This window comes from Crotalus tigris, unplaced genomic scaffold (genome assembly GCF_016545835.1).
Source record: "Crotalus tigris isolate CLP2741 ecotype Arizona unplaced genomic scaffold, ASM1654583v1 scf7180000017639.5415321, whole genome shotgun sequence".
NCBI classification, from domain to species: domain Eukaryota; kingdom Metazoa; phylum Chordata; class Lepidosauria; order Squamata; family Viperidae; genus Crotalus; species Crotalus tigris.
In genome coordinates this window covers 4831858-4844516 of record NW_024096532.1, presented here as the reverse complement: position 1 = coordinate 4844516, position 12659 = coordinate 4831858, and the positions used below count along the sequence as shown (strand labels likewise).

The following is a 12659-nucleotide window of genomic DNA, read 5'->3' as shown; positions in this document are numbered from 1 at the left end:
GCAGATCAAGCTGCAACCAATTTATTGTTTATGAAACAAAATACATTTTGTAATGCTAACAAGCCAGGGAGATGGCTGGCTTATCAATTGAGAAAGAAACAGAGACAGAGAACAATAGATAAAATAAATTACAAGGGTAAATTAGTTTCTCAGAAGGAACTGATTAAGAAATCTTTTCTGGATTATTATCAAAAATTATATAAATCTACTAATGTGCAAATTTTAGAGATAAATAAATATCTAAGCGAGGTTAGTTTCCCTAAATTGACAGAGGATCAGAAACATGAAGTTAATGGTTTAATTACTAAGGAGGAAATTTCGCTAGCAATTCAACAATTGAAACCAGGGAAAGCACCGGGTACGGATGGGTTAACAGCTGTTTATTATAAAGCTTTATTGGAGGAGATGATTCAACCATTAGGTGATCTTTTTAATGGCATTTTACAGGGTCAAGAGATTCCTCCCTCATGGCGTACTGCTTTTATATCATTGATTCCAAAGTAAGATCAAGATCTTACTTTACCAAAGAATTATAGGCCTATATCTCTTTTAAATGTGGATTATAAGATATTTGTAAAAATCTTAGTAAATAGGCTTATGAGGGTGGTGCACCACCTTGTGCATAAAGATCAATCTAGGTTCATAACTGGAAGGTATATGAAAAATAATGTCAGACAAATTATTAATTTATTAGAATATTTAGATAAAAATAACCAAGTTCCTGCAGGGCTGATATTTTTAGATGCTGAAAAAGCCTTTGATCAATTGAATTGGCATTTTATGTTAAGAGTAATGGAAGAGATGAATTTTGGTGAAAAGATATTGCAAGCTCTTATGGTAATATATCAAAAACAAACGGCACAACTTATCGTTAATGGAGGCTTGTCAGAGGTTTTTACAATAGAGAAAGGTACTAGACAGGGTTGTCCATTATCACCGTTGCTGTTTGTCTTAACACTGGAAATACTGTTGATCAAAATTCGAGAGTCGCAGGAAATTAAAGGAATAGAAGTTAATAAAAAAGAGTATAAGTTAAGAGCTTTTGCGGATGACTTGGTTATTACTTTGTCGCAACCTACTTATTCTGTAGTAAAATTATTACAGTTGATTCATAATTATGGTTTGGTTTCGGGTTTTAAGATTAATGTTAATAAGACTAAAATTTTACCTAAAAATATGACTAGTCGGGAGAAGCAGACTTTGGTTAATTTGACGGGTTTTGAAATTGTTAATAAGGTAAAATATTTGGGGGTGATGCTATCTGTTTCTAATGCAAAATTATTTAAAAATAATTATGAAAGGTTGTGGGTTAGGGTACAGAGAGACTTGAAGAATTGGGAAAAGTTGCAATTATCCCTCATGGGAAGAATTGCAGTGATAAAAATGAATATTCTACCCAAGTTTCTCTTTTTGTTCCAAATGATACCGATTTTGAAGAATGAGATCAATTTAACTGAGTGGCAGAAAGGCCTTAATAAATTTATTTGGGCAGGGAAAAAGCCAAGGGTTAAATTTAAAATTATGCAAGATTTCCGTGAGAGGGGAGGACTCAAGGTGCCGAATTTGAAATTATATTATGATGCGGTGGTTTTAACATTAGTTAGTGACTGGGTAAATTTGACAAATTCTGATATACTTCACTTAGAGGGATGGAATTTACTTTTTGGGTGGCATGCCTATTTAATATTTAATAAAAAAATGGATTGGGCTTTTAAATCTCATATCTTAAGAATTTCTTTACTTAGGGTTTGGAGAAAATATTATAAAAGTGATTTCAAAGTACCATTATGGGCTATACCTTGGCATGCAATAGAAGGAATAAAAAGAGGGGTTAAAATGGATATGGTGTCCTATAGACAGTTACTTAAATGGGATGGACAAAACTGGCAGTTAAAATCACGGGAAGAGTTAGCACAAGAAAATATTATTTATTCTTGGTTCCAATATAGGCAATTATTAGACAGATGGAAGATGGACTGTAAGGTGGGTTTTCTCAGAGAAGATGAAAATCTTATTAAGCAAGTGAAGGATCAAAGACAAACCCACATTAAGAGGATTTATGGGGTTTTAGTTGAATTGGATTCAGAAACGGAACTAATTAAAGATTGTATGATTAGATGGGCGCAGAATTTTGGTGAGCCAGTTCCATTGGACACCTGGGAAACTATTTGGGTGAGAAATGTCAAATTTACACAAGCACAGAACTTAAGGGAGAATTTTTATAAAATGTTTTATAGATGGCACCTTGATCCACAAAAAATGTCTTTTATGTACCCTGACTTACAACCTAAATGTTGGAGATGTGGTTGTATGGACGCTACTTATTATCATATTTGGTGGTCGTGCAGAGAGATAAAAGCATTCTGGATTAAGATATGGTGGAATATCCAGAGAATTTTTAAAAGGAGGGTAAAATTTACTCCACAATTATTTTTGTTAGGTATAGTTATTGATTGTGATACAAAGGAGGTTATATTGATGTTAAATTTGATTACAGCTGCGAGGCTGTTAGTAGGACAATATTGGAAGAAGGAATCTTTGCCTACATTGCAGGAATGGTTTCTTAAAGTGTCTCATTTGGCGGAAATGGCAAAGATTTCGGCTTTCTTAAAGGGTCAAACGCAAGAGAAATTCCTTGCTGTTTGGGATAAATGGATAAAATTCATACAATTTAAATTTGATATAAAAAAATACTATATAGTTTTTTCATAATTTTTAACTTTATATATATATATATATTTTCTATTTTATATTCTTTTTTTTATATAAATATAAAATTTTTTTAACTTTTTTTAATTAAGCCTATATTCTGCTCTGGGAGGCCCTGGGGGGGGAAGGGGGGGTTTGGGTAGGGGTGGGGGAAGGGGGGTTTTGTTGGGTAATGTTTGTTTTTATTTGTATATGTTGTTTTTTGTTTTTGTATTGTCTTTTATTTTTTGTAAAATTTATAAAACTTTTCCACATTATCTATAGCAGTAAAATATTATTTCAGGGACAGTTCTGTGAGTTTTTCTTTCTAATGATCTCCTCTAAGTGAGGGCACCTCTTGACATTTGAACGGTGTGCCGAAAGCTGCCATTTCAAAAGGATATAAAAATTCATGACTTAGCCTAACAAAAGAAATCCTATCAAGAGTCAAGTAGCAAGCCCCACTTAGCTGGGCAAGAAATACAACAAAATGAACTAGTGTCAGGACCCCAAGAACCAGTGCTTTTTTTTTTTTTTTGTCATAGAACGCACCTGAATGGCATTCCAGCACTTTTTTTTTTTTGACGGATTTGCCTTAAATACAATAAATTAAATTTATGTTAAGAACTGAATATATATATATATATATATATATATATATATATATATATATATATATATATATATATAAAGATTAACAAGATGTGAGTTCCAGCACCTTTTTTCTTACAAAAAAAGCACTGCCAAGAAACAAGTGGATTTACTTCTGCTCTGGACAAAAATCTTACCAAACTCAAGCAACTATTTGGATCACTATAGATATACTCTGGGAATTGCTAGGGAGGAGCCTTCTTAACTCTCTTTCTCCTGACCAAACTCTCCATGCTTCACTGACCCTTTGCCCTCTGGAATGCCAACCAGGAGAGCCAATTTGGCCTAGTGGTTAAGGCACCAGGCCAGAAAGCAGGAGACTGGGTGTTCAAGTCCTACCTTGGCCATATGAAAGTCAGCATCAGCTGGGTGACTTTGGGCCAGTCCCTCTCAGTCCAACCCACTTCACAGGGTTGTTGTTGTGTCAAAAATAGGAAGAGAAAGGTGGGTTGTATGTGTTTGCCATCTTATTTGTAAAAATAATGAGAGGGAGGGAGGGAGGGAGGGAGGGAGGGAGGGAGAGAGAGAGAGAGAGAGAGAGAGAGAGAGAGAGAGAGAGAGAGAGAGAGAGAATTTCCCTACATAGCACCACAAGGAGACAGAATTCAAGCCCTCTTGAACTTTGATCCACCAATCCCCATTGCCACAGATCTCCAAAAATGACCATCAAGCTGGGTCCGTTGCGACCCCATTGTATTAGCTGCTGGCAAGATACTGGGCACCATCCACAGCTTTTCCACCACGTCTCTCACCCTCTTGTTGGTTGCTGTTCTTGGAGCCCCTCCACACAAAACAGCTGATCAGCAAACAGCTGATGAACCATGTTATCAACAGCATTGAAAGTAAACACCAATTGCATGGTTTCCTTTGATAAGCCTTATACTTGACATCCTTGAGGACAGAAAAGGAAAAAGATATTCCCATCACATGGGCTGAAAAGGGAAGTGGCAGAACTCTTTGCCAATTTTATGTGCTTAAAAAAGACAAAGAAGGATGTTGATTAAAATAGTAAAAACTAACACAAACTAAAGAAAAAAGAATGGTGGGAAAAAATAAAAAGCAGATGAAAAAGGAACCAGAGAAAAGAAAGAATACTATAAGAAAAAGAAACACATAAAGAAGTGACTTCAAACCTTCATTACTACATAGTTCATACTACACTATAGTTCAAACCTTCATACTACGGTACATAGCATTATATAGACAAATGTAGTAAGTCTTCAACCCCCTTTAAGGTTACATACAGCTATCTCTTGGTCCCATGTCATAACCAATCCCTTATCTGTAGTATAAGAAAATCCACGACATGTCAACTTTTCAACCCTGATAACAGCAAAAAGTCCGCAAAGGACTGCCAGTCCTCGCATCTTAAACCGGCCAAGTTTGAAAAACGGCGCTCGGAGCCGTTTATAAAAGATCGATCTGGAAACGCCTGCGTAACAGGATCGCAGCGGCGGCGGGGGGGGGGGGAAGTGGAGTGGAGACGGGGCCGTTTTTCATTCCTTTAAGCAAGTCCTCCTAGTAGGCTCAGAAGACTTCGTGGCAATTTCCCATGACACTCGGCTGCGCCTTTTTCCTTTGAAGAATTAACTGCAATTGGAGGGGGGAATTATTTCCACCTAGAAGGTGAGAGGTGGTTAAAAAGCGAAACATTCAGATACAATATTGCTTCTCTCTCCTTCCTGGCCTCGCGAGCGTTTTTTCAGTCCCGGGACGTTCCTGAGCCCGGTGGATACTTGGGTGATTCGGTTTTCTGGTTACTTACGTGTAAACGGCAGATACACCAAGAGGCAGACGAACGATCCGAAGGAGAGCGACATTTTTTTTTTTTTTTTTTAAAGCCAACGTTACAGTTTCGCTTTCCTCTGGCGTTGGAATCCGCCCCTGCTGTGCGAAAGAAGCGTTTTCCGATAAAATCGAGAACAAACAAACAAAAAAACCCGCTCACGCAGCCGGAAATAAATTTCGGGTATAAACGATAGTTACCCCGCGAAAAAGGGGGGGGGGGAATGGGAAGACATTTAATTTTTTAAAAAAGCTAAATAAAGACAAACTGGGGACGGTAGTTTACCCGAATGACCCGAATTGAAATAAAAATTAAAAGCAAACTTGTTGAGATCACAAGGTGATGAGAAGCAGAAGACAATCCAATACAGAATATGACCTGATAAAACTGATAACAGCAAGAGAAATAAGAACAATAATATGCTGGGACAAGTTTTTCCAGTTTGTTAACCTCAATGCAATGAGAACTTTATTATACAGTGGTCGACCTTATTCAAGATGGCAACGAGGATGTTTATGGCAAGGAGGTTGAGGGTTTGATGAACTGGTGTAAGAAAAACAGTCTAGTTCTAAACGTTGGAAAAACCAAAGACATCATTGTCAATTTCAGGAAAGGCAGGCACAGCCACACTCCTCTCTGTATTAATGATTCACCTGAGGAGATGGTTGCCAGCATCTAATTGGGTGTGCAGTTAACAAGTAGCTAGGTCACTCAACAGCATGACACTGGTGAAGTGAGCACAGCAGTGCCTGCTTTTTCTGCGTTGCATGAGTAAAGCACATCTTCCTTCCCCTATTCCAGTGGTTCTCAACCTTCCTAATGCCACGACCCTTTAATACAATTCCTCATGTTGTAGTGACCCCCAACCATAAAATTATTTTCGTTGCTACTTCATAACTCTAATTTTGCTACTGTTACGAATTGTAATGTAAATATCTGATATGCAGGGTGTATTTTCATTGTTACAAATTGAACATAATTAAAGCATAGTGATTGATCACAAAAACAATATAGCAATGCTCGCTGGAGAAGCTTACTCTTCCTTGCTCAAAAATGTTGGGAGGGAGGGAAAGGGAAGGAAGGAAGGAAGATTGAAGGGGAAAGGAAGGAGATGGGGAAGGAAGGAGATTGAAGGGGAAAGGAAGGAAGGAAGATTGAAGGGGAAAGGAAGGAGATGGAGAAGGAAGGAGATTGAAGGAGGAAGGAGAGAGAGATTGAAGGGCAAGGGATGGAGATGGAAGGAAGGAAGGAAGATTGAAGGGGAAGGGAAGTGAATGGAAGGAAGGAAGGAAGGAAGGATTGATCTTTGGAGAGCCATGTTTTCCCAGATGGTGATGAACTGCAACTCCCAGCATTTCCCACTCTTCCACAGTGCTTTTTAGGGCTGCTGGAGATGGTAGTCTGGCAGAGAGCCAAGCGGCGGCACCTCCGGGGCCTTGGAAGTTGCGCGGAAGATCCGCGCACCTCAGAACCACCGGCCTCCCTCTCATGCCCACCAACCTGGAGCCCCCCCCGTCCTCATCCCGGCACCTCTTGCCCTCTCCCAGCCACCTCCCCAGGACCTGCCTGCCCCTCCAGCCTCCTGAGCGCCATCACAGCGGTGGGGCCGCAGGAGCCCCTTTCCACACCATGCAGCCCTTCACCGCCACGACCCTTCCCTGACTCGTCGCACGTGAGAGGGGCGCGGTTGGAGTGCCAGCTCCCGCTCGGGAGGCACCGCTTCTTCCCTCCCAGCCCGGCTGGCTGGCCTCCAACGCACATGTGGGCATCGCCACCGCCTTGCCCTCTTCCCCACCGCCTGGCCACTTTCGAGGCCCGGAGCCCGGCGAGCCGGGAAGGAGCCGCTCCTGCCTGCCAGTCCCAGGGCTGTGCCAGGCACCAAAGGGCTGAGGCGGCCTCCGACGGCGAGGGAAGCGGGCTGGGTGGCATGGGGGAAGCTGCGGCACGGAGGGCGGCCGGGGGCAGAGCGCAGCCGGACAACCAAGAGGCGTGGGGACCGGCTCAGCGCCACAGCTCAGGTTAGCCAGCAGCGGCGGCAGTGGCAGAGCAGCCCAGTGGCAGCACCAGCAGCGGCTCAGGTCCGGCTCGGCCCGGCCACCCATGCAGCTGAGCTGGCCTTGGGCGTTGTTGGGGGCACATGCGATGGCGCTGCGAGGGCAGGAGCAGGCGCTATGGGAGGAGAAGGGTGCCCTGGAGGCGGAGGAGCCAGCAGAGGAGAAGGAGGATGGTGGCAGCAGCGGCCGGATAGAGGAGCGGTGTCTCGGTTCCTAAGACCATCGGAAATATGTGTTTTCCGATGGTCTTAGGCGACCCCTGTGAAAGCGTCATTCAACCCCCAAAAGGGTCGCGACCCACAGGTTGAGAATTGCTGCCCTATCCTTACCACTTTGTACAAAGGGACAATCGAGAGCATCCTGTCATATGGCATTACTGTCTGGTTTGGAAGTATCACTGCTTCAGACAGAAAGGCAGTGAAGAGAGTGGTGAGGATGGCAGAAAAGATTATTGGCAGTTCCCTCCCTTCCTTCCAGGACATAGCACATAAGCATTGCTTGAGCAGGGTCCACAAGATTGTCTGGAGCACTACACATCCTCTTCACAATCCATTTTCTTTGTTATCTTCTGGGAGGAGGCTTCATGGTATCTGAAGCAGAGCATCCAGATTTGGTCACAGTTTTATTCCATACAATATCAGCTGTTCTGGCCCATATAGCTCTATGGCCCATACAGCTCTATGGCCCAGCTCTATATTGGAAGGTCTGGCAGTTATTAGGTTAAATGCTAGGTATGTGGATGGGTCAGTGGGAGGAGTTCCAAAGGTCTTTGGGAGACTTCCTGGACACAAGCCACTTGGGAATCTCTCTGTCTGTAACAAGCATGGGCCATGGAGGTCATACAATAGCCTCAGTCATTATAAAGATGGTGTGAAGAGCAATAACATTTTCTTACCTAAGGAAAGGATCTGAAAGATAAACAAACATGTATTTCCAGCAGCACCAATCTCAACGTGAATGCAAGTAATCTTTCTCATTAAAATACATTTGTTTATTATAAGATCGTTTCTTTTGAGTTAACTATCTGACTGGATTTGAAATATAACGCTTCAAATTTGGGTCAGAATAGTAAGAAAATGTTTTCATAATTTGTGCCATCTTTTGAAAGCAAATAGTAAATTGGCAAAGTTTAATTCTCCCCTCAAAGCTGCAACAGTTTGAAGAAAGAGAATCAAATTGGTTAGCCTTTTCTCTGCATAAACCTTCAAGGAAGTAAAGATTCTCTTGATGCTTGTAAAAGCCTGCAAAGCCAAGCCAGCGTATCTGTGTAAAAGACAGCTTTCAAGGAGTGATTCAGAAGTTTTGTTATGCTAATTCGCTTGCTAGCTAACCTTCAAAGTGAAAAGTGCCTTGTATCTGATTCAAAATTACTTTAGACCTGTTCTCAAATTAATGTTTATAGCGGGGAGAAAGGAAAACAAAATCTACACTTTGTTCCTTGCATGAAAAGTTTGAATTTTAAAATTTTAATTTTAAAATTAAAAAGCCAAAAGGAGCTTGGGCTTTTCCCCCTCCCCTCTTTGCCAGTGAATCACGCAGCCTGAAACAAAGAACTGTTTAATGACTGCCTCTAAAGTTCAGACAAAAGCAAGGTTTATTGCCTTTCAATAAACTCATCTGTTGCCATAGTGACAGCCCTAGGTATGCTCGGAATTTCAGCCAATGTTATAAGGAGGAACCATCGCAGAAGCACCCCCTGGTGGTCATGAAATTTTTTTTTCTAGCTGAGTCACAACAGCCACAATTAATTCAGCACACAACAGAGCAAATCTGTTAGTTAAAGTGCAAGCTACTTAAAGTTATCCCAAGCTACCAACACCCCCCAGAGGGCACAGAGTGATCTTATCTGAAGCATTCACTCACTCACCCAAGCTGAGCACTAAGCTGTTCCAGCTTGAGAGAACGTAGGCAGAAGAAATCAAAGCCAAGTCTCTTCGCTCATTATCACAGCTGATGACCCTGAGTTCCAGCCTGCAACTGACCAGGTGGGAGTTTGTACCTCTACATTCTCTCAGTGGCTCACTAGCAGTAACATGGTAATAGGAAGAATTTGGCTAGCCTTTTTAACACCCCCTAGAGGGCACAGAGTGAACTTACCAAAAGTACTCACTCACTCAAGCTGAAGGCTAAGCTGTTTCAGCTTGAGAGACAGGAAGCAAGAGCCAATTGCCTTCACCTATTATCACAGCTGATGACCCGGAGTTCCAGCCTGCAACTCGCCAGGTGGGAGTTTGTACCTCTACATTCTCTCAGTGGCTCACTAGCAGTAACGTGGCAATAGGAAGAATTTGGCTAGCTTTTCTCCAGACGCCCCCTAGTGGTTAAAGGAAGCTCTACACGCAAGCCTTTAACCGCACCCAGAGAAGCCCCTCTAGTGGACAAAGGGTGAACCTCGAAGCCAGAGCACCCTGATAGCTGACCCACAGCAAGTGACCCCTAGTGGTGAAAGGGTGAACTGCACTGAAGTACCCACAAACACAGGAGAACGCACCCAGTGGCATCTCCACCCACAGACAGCACCTCAGTAGCAACCCCTAGTGGTCAAAGAGAGAAGTTCTTCAAATTCTCTTCAAAATAGCTGAGAAGGACACGGAACCTACCCTAACCATGGAGGAGTGTCTTATTGATTTGGACAAAGGGGCTCAATTAACCAGCCTAGTTGAGACACCCCAACCAGTCAGTCAAGGAGAGATGCTGCAAACAGCCAACCTTGACCAGTACGCAGAGGCTGAAACTCAAGCCTCAACAAAGCCCAAAATGTCTCAGGGTCAATACGATCTTAGACAATGCAGAAAGCTCACAGAAGCCATGCACTCACATCTGATGGAGAAATGGCACACCATCCACAGGTGCCATGAAAGAAGCTGGGAGAGATTATACAAACTCTACCACGAACAGAAGGAGGAACTCTCCCCAGAATGGGCACACGCAGTGGAAGGAGATAAGGAAGATGCCTATGTGCAATGGATGGACTCTGAACAGCAACTCAAGGACATTCAAGAACAATTAAGAGACCCAAGTGTCGACAGCGAGATGCAAAGCCTCAAGCTAATAAACGAGGAATGCAAGAAGTTTCTAGAAAGCTCACAGGGTTCCCCACAGCCCGAGCCTCACCAAAGAGGCAGTCCAGTTGACAGAGCCGAGTCCAAAGTTTCATGCTTTTCACATGCACCATCCCAACCATCGTACGCAGATCCATCTCAGGTATCTGGAAAGGCCTCATCTTTCCGCCACATGTCCGGGGCACACTCTAGTGTATCCCAACAATCACATGTCACAGGTGCCTCCCGCCTTTCGAAGGCATCCTCCCGCCGCAGCCGAGCATCCAGAATTTCACAGGAAGAGCTAATAATCTTAGATGCTAAAGCCGCTGAAGCTGTCTTTCGTGTGGCACAAGAGGAGAGGCAGAAAAAGAAGGAGTTGTCGGCCATAGAACTCGAGGAAGCTGAAATAGAGGCCAAGCTACAAGCCGAAGCAGCCCAAATGCAAGCCAAAGCAGCCCAAATGCAAGCCGAAGCAGCCCAAATGGAAGCAAAACGAAAGGCTATAGCAGCCAAAATGAAGGCCAAAAGAAAGGACGCCCAAGAAGAACTTGAACTTACTCAATGCCAAAGAGTTATGGCAGACAAAATGGCTAGAGCGAAAGGCCTTCAGAGAATACTCCAGTACACCACTTTCTTGCCAGACAGACAACAACTGGAAAACGAAGAGCGTCGTAGCCGCGTACAGACCTATGTGGACATCCAAAGCGCATTCCAGAACGCACAGATGAGAGCACCACAGCCAGCCACGAGCCCCCCAAGACCGAGTAGACGAACAGAGGAATCTCAACGACCTGATTCGCTGGTCAACTGCAGAGTTGATGTCACGACACCTAGGCCACGAGATCCTCCCGCCGTTGTTGCCACATCGAACCTGATGGGATTACCAGCAATGGCAATGACTGCACAGCGGGGAGTGCCACAAGATCTTTCCACCATTATTACCCCAGCAACGGCGACAATTGCACAGCGGGGAGTGCCCCAAGATCTTCCCACCGTTATTACCCCACAGAACCCACCAAACCATACCACTAATGGCAATCGGATGGATCCACCTATAGCGCCAACAGCCCTACAGCAGCACCAGCCGTCGCTCAGGGAAGAGATTGAAAGAGTTAGAGCCACACTAGAGTCACTAGAGTCCCTGCTGCACCAACAGGAGGAAGCGCCCCAAGGAACTGCCACCACTCCTGACTACAGAGGACAGCCTCGAGCATCAGCTCTGACAGCCTACCAGGAAGCTAGCTACACTCTACCAGAAACACAGACCTTCCAACACGTAAGCAAGCAAGAGCCTGGGCTCCCTCAGCTCAATGCCAGAGCAGCAGAGTTCAGACCAAGCCAACAAGGTCCCTTGCACGTGACAGGGCAAAATACACCCAGCCACCAATACGCCAAGGAAGTTACCAGCCAAACATGGCACACACTCCCACTCCTGGAAGCGAGGTACCATCGCCACCCGGTTACACCCCTATGAGACTTTACAGAAGCAAACTAGATCTGGCATCCAAGGGTGTACACAAATTCCCCGATAAACCGGGAAAGGACTACGTATTGTGGAAGCTCACGTTCCAAACCGCCATCCAAGATGAAGCTATAACATCGAGCGAAGCGCTCGGACACATGAAAACATGGCTGGGACCGGCTTCCACACGATTAGTAGAGAACACTTAACTAGCCCACCTAGGCAACCCAACTACCGCCCTTCTCAAAGCTTGGGAAAGGCTCGACGAGCGGTATGGCGGACATGAACTGACAGAAAAGTCGCCCTTAGATTGCATTTACACCTTCCCTAACATCAATATCAATGATCACACCCAGATGTTGGAATTCGCAGACACGCTCTCGATGCTACATTCAGTTCGCGAGCAACCCAACATGCCGAAACTTACCTGCCTCGATCAGTTCGAGAAGCAAAGGATCATAGTTAGAAAACTACCAAAGCAGTCAAGGGATGAATGGGCCAAAATATCAGAAACCCACAGGAACCAAGACCCTGATGCACCACCTGCCTTCGCTGTACTCGCTGAATTTGTGACCGACCAAGCAAAACTATGTCATAATGCCAGCAACTTCGAGCCAACAAATGACAACTTCAGCCCCAACCAAAGTTCTTCCCAAGCTACGGACAAAACCACACCTTTGGTGTATAAAACAGACATCACGCCTTCCCCAAAGAAGTCTCCAGACGAACAAACACCGAGAAGCGCTCTTTCGAACCCTCATCCAACTACCAAAGGCCTAACTTGCCTGATACACAAGTTCTCTCACTCTCTAAATGATTGCAGAGAATTTAGGAAGAAATCCCTAGATGACCGAAAGACCCTACTCAAAGAGAATAGGATATGTTTCAAATGCTGTGACTCTATGGATCACATGGCCAAGGACTGCACAGCTAATGTGAAATGCCACCTGTGCAACAGCGACAGGCACCCAGCA

At 43.9% G+C, this 12659-nt stretch overlaps 1 protein-coding gene across 6 annotated transcripts in view; it reads right to left on the bottom strand.

Annotated features, from left to right (window-relative positions):
* Window positions 1-5259, bottom strand: part of LOC120304564 (nuclear factor of activated T cells 2 interacting protein) — a 43817-nt gene extending 38558 nt beyond the window's left edge. For all 6 annotated transcript variants that reach the window (XR_005555751.1, XR_005555752.1, XM_039335313.1 and 3 more), the window contains exon 1: window positions 5105-5259. Coding sequence is in view for 4 of the 6 variants with exons in the window: in XM_039335313.1 (XP_039191247.1) it covers window positions 5105-5159 (55 nt within the window). In the remaining 2 variants the exon portion in view is untranslated. The remainder of the gene's footprint in view (window positions 1-5104) is intronic.
* Between the last annotated feature and the right edge of the window lie 7400 nt (window positions 5260-12659).